The sequence below is a fragment of the Cervus canadensis genome, chromosome 4 (genome assembly GCF_019320065.1).
Source record: "Cervus canadensis isolate Bull #8, Minnesota chromosome 4, ASM1932006v1, whole genome shotgun sequence".
Lineage (NCBI taxonomy): Eukaryota > Metazoa > Chordata > Mammalia > Artiodactyla > Cervidae > Cervus > Cervus canadensis.
Genome location: NC_057389.1, coordinates 80202092 through 80223972, shown reverse-complemented (window position 1 = coordinate 80223972; position 21881 = coordinate 80202092). Strand labels below are relative to the sequence as shown.

The following is a 21881-nucleotide window of genomic DNA, read 5'->3' as shown; positions in this document are numbered from 1 at the left end:
TTAAAAATATACACATGTACATTCTGTCTCTCTCGTATTTTTTAAAAACCTATGGTAGGTCACTACACAAATCATTCTTCATTTTGCCTTTTCTTTTAATTATATCAGTTCAGTTCAGTTCAGTTCAGTCACTCAGTCCTGTCCGACTCTTTGAGACCCCATGGACTGCAGCACGCCAGGCTTCCCTGTCCATCACCAACTCCTGGAGATTACTCAACCTCATGTCCATCAAGTCAGTGAGGCCATCCAACCATCTCATCCTCTGTCCTCCCCTTCTCCCACCTTCAATCTTTCCCAGCATCAGGGTCTTTTCAAATGAGTCAGCTCTTCGCATCAGGTGGCCAAAGTATTGGAGTTTCAGTTTCAGCATCACTCCTTCCAATGAATATTCAGAACTGATTTCCTTTAGGATGGACTGGTTGGATCTCCTTGCAGTCCAGGGGACTCTCAAGAGTCTTCTCCAACACCACAGTTCAAAAGCATCAATTCTTTGGCGTTCAGCTTTCCTTATAGTCCAACTCTCACATCCATACATGACTACTGGAAATGCCATAGCTTTGAATAGATGAAACTTTGTTGGCAAAGTAATGTCTCTGCTTTTTGATATGCTGTCTAGGTTGGTCATAACTTTTCTTCCAAGGAGCAAGCGTCTTTTAATTTCATGGCTGCAATCACTATCTCTGGTGATTTTGGAGCCCCCCAAAATAAAGTCTGTCACTGTTTCCATTGTTTTCCTATCTATTTGCCATGAAGTGATGGGACTGGATGCCATGATCTTAGTTTTCTGAATGCTGAGATATTTAATTATATATTGATTTATTTAATTACATATTTACACCTTAATAATCTGTTTTGCAAATCTGCCTCATTATTTTTAATGGATGTTTACAATAGATATGCCACAATTTATTTAACCATTAGTCTCTACTTAAACGTGCTGTCCCTTCTCTCAGTTTCCCTCCATGGAAGTTCAAGTAGAAGGAGAAATTTGCTTCTTCTGCCTACCTGGAACATTTTGCCATTACCTAGCTAACCCATTTTTTATCTTTAAAATTTTATTTTTGACTTTCAGAAAGCCTTCCCCACCCTTCTTCCACCACCCCGTCTGGGTTAGGTGCACTGTAGCTATCACAATATTCAGCTATCTGCACTGGAAGAATGCTCAAACGACCACACAATTGCACTCATCTCACACTCTAGCAAAGTAATGCTCAAAACTCTCCAAGCCAGGCTTCAGCAATATGTGAACTGTGAACGTCCAGATGTTCAAGCTGGATTTAGAAAAGGCAGAGGAACCAGAGATCAAATTGCCAACATCCCCTGGATCATCAAAAAAGCAAGAGAGTTCCAGAAAAGCATCTATTTCTGCTTTATTGACTATGCCAAAGCCTTTGACTGTGTGGATTACAATAAACTGTGTAAAATTCTTAAAGAGACGGGAACACCAGACCACCTGACCTGCCTCCTGAGAAATCTGTATGCAGGTCAAGAAGCAACAGTTAGAACTGGTCATGGAATAACAGACTGGTTCCAAAGAGCAGAAGGAGTACGTCAAGGCTGTATATTGTCACCCTGCTTATTTAACTTATATGCAAAGTACATCATGAGAAATGCTGGGCTGGATGAAGTACAAGCTGGAATCAAGATTGCTGGGAGAAATATCAATAACCTCAAATATGCAGATGACACCACCCTTATGGCAGAAAGTAAAGAAGAACTAAAGAGCCTCTTGATGAAAGTGAAGAAGAGTGAAAAAGTTGGCCTAAAGCTCAATATTCAGAAAACAAAGTTCATGGCATCCGGTCCATCACTTCATGGCAAATAAAAGGAGAAACAGTGGAAACAGTGGCAAACTTCATTTTTTTGGGCTCCAAAATCACTGCGGATGGTGGCTTCAGCCATGAAATTAAAAGATGCTTACTCACTGGAAGTTATGACTAATCTAGACAGCTTATTAAAAAACAGAGACATTACTTTGCCAACAAAGGTCCGTCCAGTCAAGGCTATGGTTTTTCCAGTAGTCATGTATGGATGTGAGAGTTGGACTATAAGGAAAGCTGAGCACCAAAGAATTGATGCTTTTGAACTGTGGTGTTGGAGAAGACTGTTGAGAGTCCCTTGGACTGCAAGGAGATCCAACCAGTCCATCCTAAAGGCAATCAGTCCTGAATATTCATTGGAAGGACTGATGTTGAAGCTGAAACTCCAATACTTTGGCCACCTGATGTGAAGAACTGCCTCATTGGAAAAGACCCTGATGCTGGGAAAGATTGAAGCTGGGAGGAGAAGGGGACAACAGAGGATGAGATGGTTGGATGGCATCACTGACTTGATGGACATGAGTTTGAGTAATCTCCAGGAGTTGGTGATGAACTGGGAAGCCTGGCAAGCTGCAGTTCATGAGGTTGCAAAGAGTTGGACACGACTGAGCGACTGAACTGAACATTGTTCTGAATCTTTTAAAAATTACATACCATGCTATAAAACCTAACCTTGTGTGTGTATCTTCTCTGAAATATGTTACTACATCTCTAGCATACCTAGAAGGAAGTCAAACCACTTTGTTGGAGTGTATACATTTAAAATATTGACAGATGTTGCTAAGTTGTCCTCCATTGATGTTGATATATGAGAAAGCTTATTTCCTTATACTCTAACCAGTATCCTGAGTTATTAAGCTTTTTGATCTTTATCAATTTGATAGGGAAGAAGCTATCTAATTATAGCTTTAAATGAGTGACATTGAGTGTCTTGTGTTTAAGAGGCATTCATAGTGGGGTTTTCTTTTTCCATGAATTGTCTGTTCACATCCATTGTCCATTTTTCCTTTTGGGTTGTTATTGTTTTTTCTTATTTACTTATAAGAGTTTTTTATATATTAAGAAAGCTAGGATTATAATATGAGCTACAGATACTGTTTCATGGTTTGTCATTTGTATTTAGTCTTTGCTTTTGGTAGTTTTCGCTTTGCTAACTTTTAAAACATAATTTAATTTTTAGTTGTCTACAGTGTCTCGGATTTGTGTTATAAGAGTACTAGAAGAAAAAGGCTTTGAGATAAAATTCATGGTCTGCTAGAAAGGAACATTCTAATTAAAACTTTGGATGAGACCAGAATTACCTTAAATTATCACTGATAACCTAATAAAAATCTTGATCATCCTGCCATCCAAACTCTAAAATTTGTTCCTCTCATAGTTTATCCCATCTTGATGAGGCCATCTTCCTTCTATTACTCAAGGATAACCTGGACTTATCCTTGGTTTTCTCTCTCTCTCTCTTTTAATTTTTTTTTTTTTTTTGAAATTTTGAGATTTTTCATTTGAAGGTAAATCTTAATGCTATTAAATTCACAAATATGCTAATTTAAATACCCAATTCTATTATCTAAAACACACATTGCAAACATACAAATATCTATTCTCTCCACATGTCAGAGCCATTCATTTCATGGTTTGGAAATGGGGAGAATAGATTCCCCTTAAACTGCAAGTCAGCAGGTGTTTCTTTACAGTTAACTTTAGCAAAATTCATACAAAATAGTAATTAACAATGATCTTCTTTACTTGCTAACTCACAAGGAAACACCTTCAAAACTGCATTTTGTTAAAGTTTCTGTACTAAAATGTAGAAAAACTGAACTACACAAATATTGAAAAGTTAAAAATTCCTTAATTTTTTATTCCTGGTACCACTACCACAATTTACAGGGCAATATACCTGATGTAATGAAAAGAAAAAGAAAAAGACAAAGCTACAACAGATAAAAAGACCTCAGGAATGTACATCTAATTGACACTACATTGCATTAATCAATAGCTGCACTTTTTGCAAACTGTGGCTATGACAGTCCTGAACAAGAAGGGTTTCCTGTTTAAGCTGCAGTAACTTTTCTGACTATGGATCATCGTTCCTTCTGTGGCAGATTTTTACAGTTCCTCTAACGCATTTGGGACGACTGTCTCAAAGTAACCTGCAGCTTTCCTGACAACTCCTCGCTCTCTCTCCTGCTAAGAACTGTAGCCCTTTTCTTCTGAGTTTTTAGAACCTTCTGCTACCATATCCACCACTTCCACCACCAGATCCATAACCACCACCATAGGGACTGCCCGAGCTTCTTCCACCAAAACTACCCCTTCATGGGTCCATAATTTGATTGCTGTTGTCCACTATAATTTCCAAAATCATTATAGTTTCCACCACCACCATAGTTACCTCCAAAATTTCCTCCTTCATTGTAACCATCATATCCTCCACCACCGCCACCATATCCACCACCTTGGTTTCCATATCCTGGTCCACCACCACCGTAACCTCCTCTACTACTATAACCAGGACCACCGCCATAGTTGCCACCATCACCTCCAAATCCATTGTATCCACCATCACCTCCTCCATAACTCCCTCGGCTGCCACCACCTCCACCACCATAGCCTCCTCTTCCACCAAAGTTTCCACCACGGCCAAAGTTACCTCCACCACCTCCAAAGTTTCCGCCACGACCCATAAAGTTGCCAGATCCACCTCCACGACCTCTTTGTGATCCAGCAGATTGCATCTCTTGTTTAGAAAGGGCCTTTTTCACTTCACAATTATGCCCATTAATAGTGTGGTATTTCTGAACAACAATTTTATCAACTGTATCATGATCATCAAAAGTTACAAAAGCAAATCCTCTCTTTTTTCCACTCTGCCTGTCTTCCATAACTTCTATGGTTTCAATCTTGCCATACTTTTCAAAGTAGTCTCTCAAATTATATTCTTCTGTATCTTCTTTAATACCACCAACAAAAATTTTCTTCACTGTTAGATGGGCACCAGGCTTTACAGAATCCTCTCTAGAAACAGCTCTCTTTGGCTCCACTACATGCCCATCAACCTTGTGTGGTCGAGCACACATTGCTGCATCCGCTTCTTCAACACAAGAGTAAGTCACAAAACCAAAGCCCCGGGAACGCTTTGTTTGGGGGTCTCTCATCACCACACAATCTGTAAGTGTGCCCCATTTCTCAAAATGTTCTCTTCAGCTATCATCTGTAGTTTCAAAGCTCAGACCACCGATAAACAGCTTTCTCAACTGCTCTGGTTCCTTGGGATCGCGACCCTCCTCCCCCCGGCGGCGGCGGCGACGGCCGGAGTCGGGCTGGAGGCGACCGGGCGGCGGTTTTACCTCCATTTTGAGACCGGACTCGCCTCTTCCAACTCGAGTTCAATATGGGACCCTCTCTCTTTTAATTTAAAAATTTTATTTTTAAAAAATTTTGGCTGCACTGGGTCTTTCTTGAAGCACACAGGCTCTTTCATTTCAGTGCCCGGGCTTTCTCTGGCTGCAGCATGTGGGCCTGTTTGTTGTGGTTGGCAGGCTTCTCCGGTTGGGGTGCTCAGGCTTCGTTTCCCTGTGGCATGTGGGATCTTAGTTCCCTGACCAGGGACTGAACCCACGTGCCCTGCATTGGAAGGCAGATTCTGAACCAGTGGACCACTCGGAAAGTCTCATTGTTGGTTCTCTCTTTCTCTCACATGCCACGTTCAAACCATCCGCAGTTCTTATCAGCTCTGTTTTAAAAATATTTCTAGAATCTGACCTCCTTTCAAACCCTTCACCACCACCCTAGTCCAAATCACCATCTTAGCTTACCGTAGATGCTCCTAAGTGGTTTCTCTGCTTCTACCAAACCTGGCCTATCAGTTCACTCTCAAGGAGCCGGAGATCTTTTTTAAGATATGATGCAGATCATGGAGCTTCTCTGCTCAGCGCCCTGCCAAGTCTCTGCATTTGACTTAGGGTAAATGTCAATGTCTTTACAATAGCTGGAGGTCCACTGAGACCCTCCACTCTCATCTCTTGCCTGGCTCACTCTGCTTTCTCTACTACTCATTACTGGGACACCAAAAGTTCCTGCCTCAGAGCCTCTGCATATCTGGTGCCTTTCTTTAGAAGGCTTTTCTCCTCAGTAGCCACAAGTTCCTCCCCAATAAGTATTTTGTTCAAACATCACTTTCTCAGAAGGACCCTCTGTGATCACTATTATTTAAAATTTCTCCCCCTATCCCAGCCACTTCTGGTACTCACCCTTCCCCTCCCCACTTTGCTTTTCTTTATAGCGCATATCTCACATGATATTCTAAGTATGTTGCTTGCTTATTTGTTTAATATCTCATCTCCTACCCAAGCTCCCCCCATTTGAGCTTCGTGAGGACATACATCTAGTCCTTTTGGTGTGTTCAGCTTTTTTATCCCAAGTCCTAGAACAATGCCTGACATATAACCATGAGAGAATGGATTGTACCTGAAGGACTTCACCTTCAAACTCAGATCCACAAAAATGTACTGAAAACCAGCTATGTAAATGGTTCTGCACTTGGAGCAGTGAAGGAAAACAAAAACAGAGCCAACTTATATGGAAAAAGTTTCCAAGAAGAATTGAGGCATAATATGAAAAACAGCACATACATAAGAAAGTTTCAGCTTTTCCAGGTAGTTATATTAGAGTTGGATGTGTGAAGTAGGTGATTAAGACTGGAAAATGCAAATTTGAGCTTAATTTTAAGAGATGCCAGGAGGAGGTTACACATAATTATATATGCAACAGAAAACCACTGAGAAGGACGAGCAGAAATTAACATGATGGGAACCAGGTTTCAAATGCTTAGTCTATTAGCATCTCTAAGATGCATTGGGTCTGGAAAGGCAGTTTAGAATCTAATATTATAGTGTCAGTGAGAGGCTCTGAAGTAAGTAAGAGTAGCCCTAGAAAGAAATGAAAACCCCTGTGTATGTTGAATAAGCATACATTGGCAGGTGATTGGCTATAGAAGGTAAAAGGCAGTCTGGGGTGGGGGCAGACAGAGCTAAGATTTTAAGTTTGGGTAATCCTTAAAGCATGTCCTAGACACCTATGGATCCTTCAGTATGTCTTCTCATGGTTTGATGTATTTGTATGCAAGGAGACATCAGATTTGTCCCAGAGCCTCAGCAGAGAAAGTCAGTGCATTCTCTTTATATTACTATTAGGAGCACAAGGAATACACAGCCCAACACTGGGAGCCAGGTCTGTGGGAGGTTGGACTGAATTGATGCTTGGTAAAGAGGCTGAGGAAATTATCTCCTTTTTCCATCCCTCGAGATACTTTACCAGATATCATTGTTGGAGCTGCATCTTAACCTTAGAATTTGACAAACATTTGCATGTGTGGCCATTCAGGAAAATATAATCCAACAGCCTGGATTGAACCCAGCAACTCCTCTAACCTCTGAGAATTGCTCATCATGCTCACCTGCAGGAAATTCAACCCAATGAAAACATGCATATGGATGTTTATATCCATTCTATAATGGATAAGACACAAGGCAGCCCAATCCCTCCCTTATCTACGGCCGGCCCAAGTTCCTTACACAAACACCATGAGATTAGTTAAATGCCCTGTGCAACACAAACAAAAAGAAATGATGTGATTTAGAGATGCAGAGTGTCAGAAGACTTCATGTTTACCAGGGAAACAGATTTCTCTAGTAGCTTGCAGAATTTTTTCTGTAATAATTTTGTGCCTTCTAAATGACTTTCTTAGGTTGGTTAATTACAAAAAAAAAAAAAAATAATAATCAAAACCAGTAAACAAAGTTTTATTGGAACACCGCCATGCCTATTTATTTATAAAGAAAAACAAAACTTCAATCAGCCTATGGTTTACTGTGGGATTCATGGTCAGTGAGGGCTGTGTGTCACTGACACGGTCATGGCCCGGTGCCCTGGAGTGTTTCTTGGCATTGCCAGTCATTTCCCACTGGACTCACTTGGCCCCATTTCCTACTCCTGAAACAAATCATCCCCAATTACTGCCTCAACTGAATGGAGTATCTGAGTTGGTCAAGACAATTTGACTACATCTAGAGCCAAAAGCAAAGAACCTAATGACTCATCTCCAATTTTTTAAGTCCAATAATAAAAGATACTCTGTGATTAAAGAGTTTATTATAGGTTAAGTTTAGTGCAGTATTAATTAATGCACTAAAGTTCTGTGCTCCCACTTCTCTCTGCCTATAAAGAGCCGTTGCTGTACATTCCTTGAAGCGATTTTATTTCAATATGATACAGAGAAGTAATAACCATAAGAGTTCGAAATGAACTTAGAGGTCATATTGTCACCTCGTTCATACTGCATTTTATTTGTATTTTACAATTGATGAAACTGAGGCTCAGAGAAGTAAGGTTATATTTTCCAGACTCTATAACAGGCTTGTAGAAGAGCCAGAGCTAGAAACCAGTTTTTCTGAGCCAGTGGTTTTAAGCTCTACCAATCATGGAGTCGGACACGACTGAGTGAACTGAACTGAACTGAACTGAATTAAATGATCCTATTTGACAACATAACCTTCAAGTACAATAGTTTATAAATTTCAGAAGAAATGTGCCAGAGAATCTGTATCAGAAGGAGCTTTCAGAAGCATCCAGTCTCACTTCGCAGTATGTCGGGAATCCCGTTAGAGTTCACAGAGAGAGGATATTAGAGTCATGCAGCTGCGGCGGCTGTGACCCCAGCCATTTAACAATACCCGTGTTCCTGACAGGCGGCAGCTTCCACATGGTGACTCAGGAGCCCAGCCTCCTTTCATCTGTGGCCTCCTCTTCCCAGGGTTTTCACCCCTTACATGCAGGAGGAGCATAGGGCAAAAACAAATGGAGAAAGGTTCTTAATCTTGGTCTTGAGAGAATACATCTCAATAGTTCTCAGTGAGAACTATTCACCTGTCCCTATCGAGTTGCAAGAAAGGCTGACAAGTGTAGTCCATGGCTGGACAGCTGCCTCCGTACTCTGCGGAAGGAGGCTTCATCTTTGACTTAGGCAGCTCCTATCAGCCAAGTGCAACCTCCTGGGGAAAAGTGCAGGTGTAATTAGCGGCCAACACTGGTACTCCAGTGTGTAAAGGGGATTGCATGCACGCTCAGTTGCTTAGTTATGTAACTCTTTGCGACCCCATGGACTGTAGCCCACCCAGCTCCTCTGTCCATGGAATTTCACAGGCAAGAATGTTGGAGTGGGTTGCCGTTTCCTCCAGGGGATCTTCCCCTCCCAGGGATCAAACCCACGTCTCTTGTGTTTCGTGAATTGGCAGGCGGATTCTTTAGCCCTGAGCCACCTGGAAGGCACCAATAGCATCTGCTACAGTCTACCCTTTGTACCACTCAGAGCCAATTGTTTCTCATGTTACTGTCATTCCATTTGGTTGCAGGTCCTCCAGCATTCTGGTTGGTGCAATTTCTGGTACTTATGAGAGGAGAATTATTGGAACAAATGACAACTTTGATGTTGCAGGCCGTCCTCAGGTTAAAAGTAGTGGTTGTTCTGATCTACTTGTTTGCACAGCTTTGTTGCTTTGGGGAACTGCTTGAGCCCAGTTTCAGATGCACTGTTTCCATCTTATGATGGACGCTGCTGGTGTACCCAATCTTATGATTTGGTAGGTCTGACCAAACCCAGTGTGTGGTGGGCAGCTCTTGTTTCATAGTCATTTGATGTCTCATAAACAGTCACTTCCAGGTTGCAATGATGTGTCCGACGCTGTTTGTGAATGGTGTATAGTTCTCTGCTACCGGTAACACAGACTGGCCCAAGAACCCTAGAGATCTGTACTGCAATTCTCACATTTAGGATTCTCAAGTATTTCACACAGCATCTTTATTTACCACAGATACATCAAATACCCTAGAATTTTTGGGGTCATGTGGTCCAAAAGGCAGTGTTTCTTATAGCATAACCTAGATCCACTACAGAGCCCTTTTGTATTCTAAGTCCCACTTAAACTGGTAGACTTCCTCATGTTGCAAGCTCAGTTGCTCAGCCATGTCCAACTCTTTGCAACCTCGTGGACTGTAGCCCACCCTGCTCCTCTGCCCGAAGGATTTTCCAGGCAAGAATAGTAGAATGGGTTGACATTTCCTCTTCTAGGGGATCTTTCTGACCTAGGCATCAAACCCGTCTCCGGCATTGGCAAGCAGATTCTTTACCACTGAGCCATCTGGGAAGCCTAGTAAACTTCCTCATCACTCATTAAATAGCTATTTTCATTTACAACTTTTAATTTTGAAATAGCTACAGACTCCTAAGAAGTGGCAAAGACAGTGCAAGCATTCCTGTGTACCAGGCTTCCCCCTGTTTTCCTCATACATGTTAAATACCCAGAGCCACTGCAGAATTCAATGCAGCTTCTTCCTATATTTTGTCCTAGTTCTCTGCAGGTGAGAATCTTAGCAATGGCACACACTACCAGCAAGTCAAGCAGTAACAATAGTTCACTCACTGCCGATGATGTGGTTCTCATTGCCATCTAGTGGATGAGTACTCCAACGCCAAACCTACATCCAGTTGGCTTCCTAGGACCATTCCTCTCACTAGCGGTCTTAAATCACTTTCTCTGTGAATGGGAATCTAGGTGGGACTTCTTACTTAAAAGATCTTAAGGAGGAACCTTTTAGGGAGTGGAAAAAAAAAAGTAGGAGACAGCAGGGGATTAAGTTCAGTAAAGATGTGGCTTTAGGAGAAGTCTGGTCTCAGCTTGATCCCACGGGAAGCCCTAAATCATGAATCACTCCACCCAGAGCTGTCATGTCCTGTGTTGGTCGCTCAGTCGTGTCCAACTCTTTGCGACCCTGTGGACTGTAGCCCACCAGGCTCCTCTGTCCATGGGATTCTCCAGGTAAGAATACTGGAGTGGGTTGCCATTCCCTTCATCCAGGGGATCTTCCCAACCCAGGGATCGAACTGGGGTTTCCTTCATTGCAGGCGAATTCTTTGCCGTCTGAGCCATCAGAGGTGAAGGCTGCTAATCCTTTCATCATTCAGCCTCTGTCCACAGCCTTCCGCTGGGTGGGGAGGTGTAAGTTACTGCCATTATCTCCTGGACCAGTGCCAGGAGAGGAGGCTCCTGCAAGCCAAGGGCAATTCCACGAGAAAGGACAAAGGCCTGAGCCAGGAGCAGGCAACACCCACAGCACCTGGGGGACGGATGCACACCCTGGGGAGCGGCATATAGGCAGGGCCGCCAACAGCATCTTCTGTCCCTCCCTGAGGAGATGATACAGGTTCAAAGCTGAATGATGAGAAGGAGGCAGCCACGGGAAAATCCCGGGAAGATCATTGCAGGTAGTTCTGAGATGAGAACTCTCTTGGCATGTCTGGAGTGCAGAAAGGCCATTGCAGTGGAATGGGGTGACGGAGGCGAGGATGGAGACTGAGCTTGTGAAGCTGACAGAGCGGCGGGACACAGGCAGCGGCTGGGCTTTATTCTGACGAGCGCTTCCTCAAGACCGTGTACATCTTTAAGGCATGTTAATAAAGTTATTTGTTTTTGTACTGAGAGAATCTGAGAGGTGTGATTAGAAATGTTATTCCTTACCACTCAGCCATAAAAAATAATTAAATAATGCTATTTGCAGCAATATGGATGGACCTAGAGATTATCGCACTAAGCAAAGTCAGAAAAAGAAAGTCAAATACCATAGGCTATCACTTATATGTGGAATCTGAAAATGACACAAAAGAACTTATTTACGAAACAGAGTCACAGACATAGGGAGCAGACTTGTGGTTGCCAGAGGTGGAGGGGGTCTGGGGGAGGGATGGATTAGGAGTTTGGGGTTAGCAGTGCAAACTATTGTGTAGAGAATGGATAAACAAAGTGCTACTGCATAGCACAAGGGCCTATATTCAATATTCTGTGATAAACTGTAATGGAAAAGAATATGAAAAAGAATGTACATATATGGGGAGATATATATATATATATATAGCTGAATCACTTTGCTATACAGCAAAAATTAACACATTGTAAATCAGCTAATACTTCAATGAAAAGTTTTTTTTTTAAAAGAAATGTCATTCCTGCTTTTATTAAAAATACACACCCCCACATTAGCTCATAGCTCATTTCAAATGTATCAGATCTTAGATATGAATGTATGAGCTCTTAAATATCATTGCTTTCATGAATTTTTATAAGTTAACACAGCAGGTCCAATCTTGACCTTGCGTGCCTTATTTATTCCTTCTAATCAGGCTATACTTAAATGAACTACCTTTGAAAGGGAAAACAGATTAGTCACCCTAAATGGTTTACTTAAAATACTTCATCATAAAACAAAACAAAACAAAACAAAACTGCACCTCCTGGTACTCCTACACCACACACTGATTTTTTCCTCTCTGCGTTATCATCTGTCTTTCTGGTAAAAGTGTTTTATAACTTTTCTTGGAGGTTAAAATGGCTCTAATAGGGCCTTCCCTGGTGGTCCAGTGGTTAGGACTCAGTCCTTTCACTCCCAAGGGCTGGGATTTGATCCCTGGTTGAGGTATTATCCCACAAGCTGTGCATGGGGAAAAAAAAGGTTCTAATAGTGCCTTACTGACCTGATTGATAAAGGTAATTTACCACGTGCAGCTAAACTTATTTCCAGGATAGGTTGACCACGTGCTCAAGCCTGGTTTGTGTACTTCATTCACTCTGATATAAACCATCTCGATGGAGGTCCCTATTCCCCATCTGCATAGCTTTGATCCTAATTGGGACTTCTTACCTGGATTTAGGTTCAAACCAGTTTATCTCTTAATCTTCAATCCATCCTTTGACCTATTGCCAGATTAGTTTTTCTCAAACTCTGTCATGATCATTAATAGTAATCTATTTCAACCACTGGTTTGGAATTTAAAATCCTCTATAAGCTGGATCCTTTTTCCTAAGATTACCTTCTTTTATTTCCCAGCAGGGAACTTTTCTCTGCCCAGGATATCCTCACATATTCTGTAAACATAGTGATTTTTCCTCATTGCCTCTGTTTATGCTTTTCCCATGTGTGGAAAGGCCTTTTTAGCTCTCACTGGCTTGCATCTGACCCATTGCTCAAAGCCAGCATCTTGCTGGAACCTGCTCTGATTTCTCTGACACTAAACCTTAACTCTCCTCTGGAGGGTAGCACCAGCTGAGGCCCGATCATCTAGTCATCACTTAGGATAAAATGCACCTGTGATTGCTTGAGAACCCCCCCCCCCCATGACCTTTGTCTCCTAATACCAGGAAGAAAATGAACCTTGCTGTACTTGCAAGATATTCTCTTAAATCCCCAGAAAAGACCAAAGAATGCACAAGTTAATTTTCCTGATCAAAGAAAGAACAGAGTTGTCACAGCTCATTGCTAGGGGTAATTAAATGTATCTTGTGTTACTTCACCGAAAGAGGGTTTTTGGAAATTAGTGCTCGTTGTCCCTTGGACTTCACCCCATGTGCCTTTTTGTTTTGCTGATTTTGCTCTGTACCTGTAACTGAGCAGAACCCTATGGGCCTTCCTGGAACAGACTCCCCGAAACATGTCTTCTGCCTGCCTCTTGTCTGTAGAAAAAATTTAGCCTCCGAGGCCTTCCTTGAATTACAAAGAAGCACTTTACTGATGGTGTTTAATTTGTCCCTAGAAAAAGACATGTTTTTCTAAATGTGTTATCCCTTAGTTTCTTTCGTTTTCAGTTTTCAAATTTTTACATATCAGGTGTAATTCCACTGCAAAGCACTGAGGGGTGGACCCAAAGGGTTTAAGCTCCCCTTTGTGAATAAAATGCTCTATCTGAAAATTTGTTAGTTACAGAAGCATTGAAGAATTTCTACCTCTGATTTCTATAATATCACAATATCTATAACAGGTAATGACAAAGACTTTCCTTATTAAAGAAGGGCAAACCAACAAAACATTTTTTAAAAAAAAAAACTTTTTTTTTTTTTTTTTTGAGCAACACAGCAGAGACCTCTTCTGGTCAAGAAGCAGAAGGCTTAGGCAGAGAACCAACTTGGAAAAGGTTAAGGTGGAGAGAATTGGTATTGGAGAAAAAAGACTATGAAAGAGGTTTCATAGAAGAGTTGGCAGTTGTGTTGAATATGAAACTGACAGCAGAATAGAAAGGAGTGCCTTCCACATGTGGGGAGCAGTGTCTGCAAAGGTAAAATACAACAGTGTTTGCTGCAGATAAGTTATAAAGATGCGAGGATATAAATAAGAATCATAACTCCACCTTTTAGAACTAACATTGTAAACATTTTGATGTTCTGGCTTCCAGCACAGTTTTCTGGTCATAGGCATTCTTCTTTTCCACACAAGTTGATACATCCTGACTTTTTTATCCAGGCTTCTATCCCACATATTTTGCCACATTCTCCTTTTTAAAAATTTTAACCTTTTTTTTTGTTGTTGCTTTTGTGTAGCACGTGCAACTAGGGATCAAACCTGCACCGGCTACAGTGGAGGTGCAGATTCCTAACCACTGGATCACCAGGGAAGTCCCATTTTAACAGTTTCTAATGAAAGTTGCTAATAAGATGATTCTTGCATTTTCTCAATTGTTTCTTCCTTGTGTCTGCCCCTTGCCTTTCCTACTTGGCGAGATTTTGGATCATTTTCAGTCTTTGTCCGTTTTTTGTCTAGTGACAAGCACCGTGCCGGGCTGAATGCCCACGTGGACAGTTGTGCCATTAGCTTCCTCTTGCTTCACTCAGGGTAGGCGACATACTTCTCCCAATAAGCTCGGGATGTGTTGCCAGTTTGCTGCTGTTTGCAGGGCCTTCGCAAAATCTGAACTTTTTCATCCTTTCAGATAAGCACGGATCGAATATGCTCTTCTGTCTCAGCTCTTTGGAAAGAGGGGAAGACATAATCTTCCTGTGAATGTGGGGAAGTGCACTGATGTGCCTTTTCTGGTTCTTGCTTTGATGAGAAGCCACAAAAGAATTGAACTTCATTTTGGCTGCTGGTGCTTCAGCAGTGGCCACTGTTTTGGCCACATTCTTAAAAGAAGGAAGACGCTTTCTGACAGCCAGGCTTCTAGTGGTAAATCACATGAAAAGCCAGAGACGTTGGAACTGGTCCCTGTATTGCCAGGGCCCCAGTTGTGCACTGAGGTGCACAGAACTCGGGGAGTGTAGCGCTGGCTCCATTCCAGCCAGTGCTCACCTTCTCTGCCAGACTCCCCTGTGTGGGACACACCTGTTCACCTGCTCTTGGCGGCCCGTTAGCCTGCTGGAAGCTAATTCAGTTCAGTTCAGTTCAGTTCAGTCACTCAGTCGTATCTGACTCCCGTGAATCGCAGCATGCCAGGCCTCCCTGTCCATCACCAACTCCTGGAGCTTACTCAAACTCATGTCCATCGAGTCGGTGATGCCATCCAGCCATCTCATCCTCTGTCGTCCCCTTCTCCTCCTGCCCCCAATCCCTCCCAGTATCAGGGTCTTTTCCAATGAGTCAGCTCTTCGCATGAGGTGGCCAAAGTATTGGAGTTTCAGCTTCAGCATCAGTCCTTCCAATGAACACCCAGGACTGATCTCCTTTAGGATGGACTGGTTGGAGCTCCTAATTAGTAATGGTCAAATATGATCACCTATATTCTCAATATGTGTAAAATATATCCCTTGGCATTTTTGACCCTGGAAATCTCAGAGATTTACCAGTCATGGGGATTAACCCACCTGGGCCAAGATGCAACATGATAATCTGCTCTCTTGGGAAGAAATTCAGAGTTTTAAATTAAACCACAGTGGAATGGGGACTCTTTTAAAACACATTTATTTACCTATTTATTTGGCTGAGCCACATCTTTTATTGAGGCATGTGGGCTCTTAGTTGCAGCATGTGGGATCTAGTTCCCTGACCAGGGATTGAACCAGGCGGCCCTCTTCATTAGGGGTTCAGAGTCTTAGCCACTGGATCACCAGGGAAGTCCCTGGAATTTTTAAAGAAGGAAGCCAAAGGTACAAGTTAGAGTTTACATTTAAGAGAGTGAAATTAGATGAGGAATAATCTGAAAGAGAATCACTTACTAGGATGTAACTTACAGGGCCACACAAAATTAGAGAAAATTAAGTAGAACAGAATAATTGATACTGTAGGGTGATGAGGCTGTCCCTGAACTAGGTACCCTAAAGTGCCTAAAGGAATTTAGATAGAAGGCTTATTACAAGAACAGAGCTGTATCACCAGAGATGTCTGCAAAAACATGAGCAAGGTATGGTGGGGGAAACGCTCAAGGTCTCTATCCAATCTATGTCCCACTGTTTCTGCATGGCCCAACAGTCATTTACGGAACATTGGCTTTTCCATCTCCATGTCAGTTACGTTCTTCCTCTTTGAAGCCCAAATCACTATTCTCAAATCCTCTTCTGTCTTTAGCTGAAGATGATATATAAAGTGAGGGTTTCAGTCATTTTGGTGAGTTACTGTTTTCCTGGGTCTCTCCCATGTATACATGTTATTTAACGTTTGTTTGATTTTCTCCTGTTAATCTGTCTCATGTCAATTCAATTCTTAAACCCACCAGAAGAACCTAGAAGAATAGAGGAAAATTTTTTCATCCCCAACAAATGTTGATGGACATTTGTTTCTACCTTTGGGCTATAATGAATAATGCTGCTGTGAACATTGGTGTACAAATATTTGTTCATCACTGCTTTTAATTCTTTGGGGCATATGCCTAGAATTGAAATTGCTGGATCATAAGGTAATTCTGTGTGTACTTGTTTGAGAAACCACTATACTGTCTTCCACAGCAGTGCATCATTTTTACACATAGTCATTCTTATTTCTTAAGTTATGTGAATCAATTCTTTGCTGTAGGATATTGATACTTGGATACACTGAACCAATATGGAAAGTATATCTCAGCTAAAATTATATGATGCATCATACAGTTGTCTACCAAACACCTCTAATAACCATATTGGTTAGTTACCAGTCTCTTAGGGGTATGTGTGTTGGTGAGGGAGGAAGAAAGGAAGTAAAAGTAAGTAAATCAGAAAAGTAGCAAAAATAATCCCACATCTTCCAACTCTGTCTCAGTTTGGTTTACCTGAGTTTTTGAAGAGATGAATCATAAGGATGGAATGAGAAGGAGAAAAAGAAAGAGGAATGTGATGAAGATAGATGGTGGGACTGGATCAGTCTGCTGTTTCTTAACTGCTTACTCTGAAATTAATTTCAGTGAGACAGTTTTCCTTGCTCCTCTACTTCATCTCAGGTGTTCTTAGAGATTATTTTCTTTCTAAGATATAATAATGTAAAAAAATATGCAGTTGCCTTATAGCCTTTGAATAAATTAAACCTGTAGGTGAAATATTTATGGAAGAGAGAGAGACTGAACTACTTGATTATTTTATTCTTTGATCAGATCAGTCGCCTCCTGAAGCCGTGGGAAATCACAGTGCTTTGGTACTTGGAGAGAGGTGAATGCAGAGGCATATCTACAATTTTTATTTCTGGCGGGCCTTTCTTCAAGACAGCTTTACGATCTTCCCCATGGCAAAGCCTTTCACTGTGATCCAAAAACAGAGTGTCTTCCAAAGGGCCAGCATGGATCCCACATGCTTCTGCGTGCTAAGAGGAAGAAAAAAATCTGCTGTATATCACACCAAAAACCACTTTATTATATTAAGATGGAAGTTGCCCAGTAGTTTTTCTGTTACTGTCAGGAAGGAATCTCTAGTGGGCAGAGCAATAACACTTTTTTAAAAAGCAGTGCTAACTGGTGTCTTCCAACCAACAGGAAGAGCCAGTGGTGTGGACTGCAGACTCTAAACTTGGAGTCAGATCACTGACCTTTAGCTTCACCACTTATGTGTCCTTGTACAAGTCATTTATGCACTGTGGGACTCAGTTTTCTCAACTATAAAATAGGAATTATTAAACAATTCTTTAAGTGTTGAATAAAACATTATATGTGAATGAAAAATCTTTTGCTGACTTTCAAAGCTCTTTTTAGGGCTTCCCTGGTGGCTCAGTGGTAAAGAATCTGCCTGCTAATGCAGGAGACTTGGGTTCAATCCCTATGTCAGGAAGATCCCTGAGAAGGAAATGGCAACTCACTCAGGTATTCTTGCCTGGGAAATCCCATACACAGAGGAGCCTGGCGGGCTACTGTCCATGGGATCACAAAGAGTCGGACACCACTGAGCAACTAAACACCACCACAAAGTAAAATGAGCTTAGGGGATGCGGAGGCTGCTGCAACTGCTGTTGGATAGATAACAGTTACTTATTATCTGTGGTAAGAGGTTATTATCTGAATTGTACATGTATTTCTGACTCTCTGATATTGCTGAATAGCAGTCTGGCCTGGTCTTGGGGTGCAGCCCCCTCTCTCCTATGCCGTTCTCTTGTTTTTATGTTGTTAAATAGCTATTTCAACTCCTATAGGAAAAATGGTACAATGGAAGAAAAGCAAAGCTAGCTTTTACTCAGCGCACACTCACTTCATTATAATTCTCCTTTAGTTTTCACTTTTACTCTGTAAGATAGATGCTCCATACACCAGTTGTTAATTACATTTTAAAACTGTTAGGAACACTGTCAACTAAATTGCAGAAGTGAAATAACAATGAAAAATTTATGCTGAATTATAGCTCTAAAGAGTAAGGTCAAGAATCATAGAAATGTTTAGTATATAATAATCATATTCTATAATATCATCTGCTTTGGTAAAGTATATTCTTACTCAACATTAATTGCTTATTGATTAGAAATGTGGAAATTAGTTACATACACACCTTTCTTCCTAGGAATCGTAACTTGAAACTTCTTGTTGTCTGATTATTACAAAATATTATATTCTCTTTTAAAGAAACAACTTACCTTTTTACAAGTGAATGGTCAATCTGAATTTGGAAAATGTTTTGAAACTGCTGACTACTGAATAGGAGAACTGAGTGAACAAGGAGTCTTATCTATAAATCTAGCCAAACTGTTCCCATAGTTTTCAACCTGAGTTTGCAGTACAGCTGTAAAAATAGACTCTCTAAAGAACAGACTTGTGGCTGCCAAGGTGGGAAAGAGGTTGGGGAGAATTGGATTGGGAATTTGGGATTATCAGATGCAAACTATTGTATACAGAATGGATAAACAACAAGGTCCTACCGTATGGCACAGAGAAATATATTCCATTTCCTGTAATAAACCATTAATGGAAAAGAATAGAAAGAAGAATGTGTGTATAGTTATATACATACATAACTGAATCACTTTGCTGTACAGAAGAAGTTAACACATTGAAGATAAATTATACTTCAATAAAAAAATACACACTCCGAAAAAAAAAAAAAAAAAATACACACTCCGTACTACAGCCTTATTATTAATGGTGCCTACGACTGATGGACTTAACTGTGAGTTGGCATTATGTAGAGAAAATGCAGACATGTATTTCTGATATCTTTTGGTTTATCTATTTTAAGTTTATAATTGGGTTATTTGAGTAAGACATTGCTATTTAACTTTTGTTTGCAAGTTTATGTGGCAGGTGCACCAAATAACTTTTGTTAGAATGGTGGTTGTCAGGGCCTGGGAAGAGGAAGAAATAAGACAAAGGATACAAACTTTCAGTTTTGGAAGAGTAAGTTCTAAGGGTCTAATGTTCAACACAGTGACTCTAGTTAATAAAATGGTACTGTATACTTCAGAGCTGCTGAGAGTAGATTTGAAGTATTCTTACTACAAGGAAAAAAGTTAACTATGAGAGATGATGAATGTGTTAATTATCTTGATCTTGGTAATCAGTGATGTACAAAGCATCAGGCTGTGTTACACTAAAAAAATTTTATTTTTGGCAGCACTGGGTCTTCCTTGCTCATGTGGACTTTCTCCAGTGGCAGTGGGTAGACTTATTGTGGTGGCTTCTCTTGTTGCAGAGTACAGGCTCTAGGAGCGTACTGGCTAGCTCTGGGCTGAGTTGCTCTGTGGCATGTGGAATCATCTTGGATCAGTGATCCAACCTGTGTCCCCTTCACAGGCAGGCAGATTCCTAACCACTAGAGGGAAGCTCCTATTTTAAAATGTTTTATTTTTTTATTTTTTAAATATTTTTTAATAAATTAGCTCTTTGCTGTAAATGCTATAAATATTTCCCCAAGTTGCCCTCAAAATTTGTTGTTGTTGAGGTACAGTTGATGTACAATATTATGTAAGTTTCTGCTGGACAACATAGTGATTCACAATTTTCCATAGTTTTTTTCGGCCACACCACACAGCATGAAGAACTTCCCCAACCAGGGATCAAACCTGTGCCTCTTGCAGTGGAAGCACAAGCCTCAACCACTAAACTACCAGGGAAGGCCCATGTTGTATACTTTAAATATACACAATCAGATTTGTCTATTGTTCCTCAATAAAGCTGAAAAAATGAAAAATAAATTTCAAAACAGACTTTGTAGAGTTGTATGTTTATTCATAGATATATTACATACTATAGTTTTTTTTTTTTAATTATGAATATTTATAGGAAAATACCTTCAGATTCACATTCCTGAATTCCATGTTCTGTTTCCAAGGCATTACATAACTTCTTGGGATCATCCCTTGCTTTAAGGAAAACCGTGGCAAATGAATCTCACAACACCTGAAGATTAAGAAAGCAAGAAGAAAGAGTATCTTGTGAACTAAATATAATTGCTTTAGCATCATTTGAGGGAACGGAAGCAGTTGTGTCTGTGAGGTTTGGACCCCTGCAGCTGCAGGACAGAGCAGTCACTGCTTTGAGACTCACCTATTAACAGTAGATAACCGACCCATTAAATCCCCAAGTGTCACCAAGAGTCCACTCTGGATATCATTACTCTAACTGCATGCTGTCCTTTACAATTTACTCATGTTCATTTTGGCCTTATTTTAAGGGGAAAAACAGCACACCATGATTTAGCTCAGGCCTATGCACTGGCTAAAGGAATCTCTGGCCAGCCACAAAAATCAGTAACTTAGCTTCTGAATTTAGTACATGCTCTACACTCAGGACAGTCTTGCTTTCTCTAGCACACACAGTTTTGTTCTGTAACATAAAGTTTTCTATATAGATACCAAGGGGAAGCACAGAATTGGTGTCCCCATGAATGTTAACTCCCAGACTGAAAACAAACAAAACCCCCGGAAAACCCCAAACCCTTAAGTCCTCACTTATTAGCAGGCTTATCTGAATTCTCATCACAACAGTTGTTGGGGAGTTTAGGTAAGATTGGACAAGTGTCTTTGCCTGAAGCCATCTCTGCCCGTAGTGACAGGAATTCTCATCTAGAACTTCACTAGTCTACTAATTATGATGCCAGTGCTGCCTCAGATGTAACAATGTTTTGCTAACTTCATAGCAACCTGTAGTAATTGCTTCAGCAGTTAAATAAGAATGTGGGACTTAGAGCCATTTCCAGTGTTTTTTAAATACTCCTTGAGTACACCATCATTCTTATCATGAGCACTTAAAAAATAAGCATGTTTGCAGACATACTACAACTTTGACAAAGATACTAGGAAATATAGTGGACTAAGTAATTATTATTCACAATCACTTCATATTTTCCTCTTTATAGACTGCACATAGCTGATATGTCCCATTCCTGTTTCGCCATTATTTAGACACCTGTGAGTGTAAATCAAAGTTGCCTTAACCCAAGCCAATCCAACCCATTTTATCTCCTAGGTTTTGAAGTGAATCAGAGTATTTTAGGTTAAAAAACCTCATTCTAATAAAGGTTATGAGTGAGGATGAGCACCTAAATTACTAAGCCAGAGACACAGAGGGCATTACTGTTAATCCTACTAGCCAGCAAGTAGAAGAATGTTAGGCTGAGCAGGAAGAATGACTGTAATGTATGCTGGTACGATGACAGTATTAAGGGAATACATTTCTGGCAAGTTTGGAAAGACATTCCTAGATCTGGATAATTAGAAAGGTTTAGAGAAGAGTAATGTTAATAAACAAAACCTTAAACCTTAAAAACCGAAACACTGGTTTCTATACACCTTCGGATGTAATACAATCCAGAAATCTGTGTAGTTTGCAAATGTTAAGAAAATAATGAAAACAAGCTAGGAAGTGGG

The 21881-nt window shown here is 40.8% G+C and overlaps 1 protein-coding gene and 2 pseudogenes across 2 annotated transcripts; all 3 read right to left on the bottom strand.

The window, feature by feature from the left end:
- Positions 1-3770: 3770 nt before the first annotated feature.
- On the bottom strand, positions 3771-5207 carry LOC122440107 (annotated as a pseudogene). Its single transcript, XR_006269049.1, has one exon. The product of XR_006269049.1 is annotated as a heterogeneous nuclear ribonucleoprotein A3-like (transcript).
- Positions 5208-14348: 9141 nt separating this feature from the next.
- LOC122440900 lies at positions 14349-14776 on the bottom strand (annotated as a pseudogene).
- A 2388-nt stretch (positions 14777-17164) lies between these two features.
- Positions 17165-21835, bottom strand: TEX43 (testis expressed 43). The gene is made up of 3 exons (XM_043465941.1): positions 20964-21835; positions 20304-20412; positions 17165-17399 (listed from the first exon to the last, which is right to left on the bottom strand). The coding sequence occupies exons 1-3, from the start codon at positions 21047-21049 to the stop codon at positions 17190-17192; spliced, it is 405 nt and encodes a 134-aa protein (XP_043321876.1). The 5' UTR covers positions 21050-21835; the 3' UTR covers positions 17165-17189.
- Positions 21836-21881: the final 46 nt, after the last annotated feature.

Bases quoted from the DNA above. Each gene is read 5' to 3' on its own strand.
- TEX43 (XM_043465941.1), bottom strand. From the start codon at position 21,049: ATGGCTTCAGGCAAAGACACTTGTCCAATCTTACCTAAACTCCCCAAC. The intron at 20,413-20,963 runs GTGAGGACTTAA...CTTAATCTTCAG, and splicing joins TCAGATAAGCCTGCTAATAA to GTGTTGTGAGATTCATTTGC. The intron at 17,400-20,303 runs GTATTTTCCTAT...TCTTCCTCTTAG, and splicing joins TCAGGAATGTGAATCTGAAG to CACGCAGAAGCATGTGGGAT.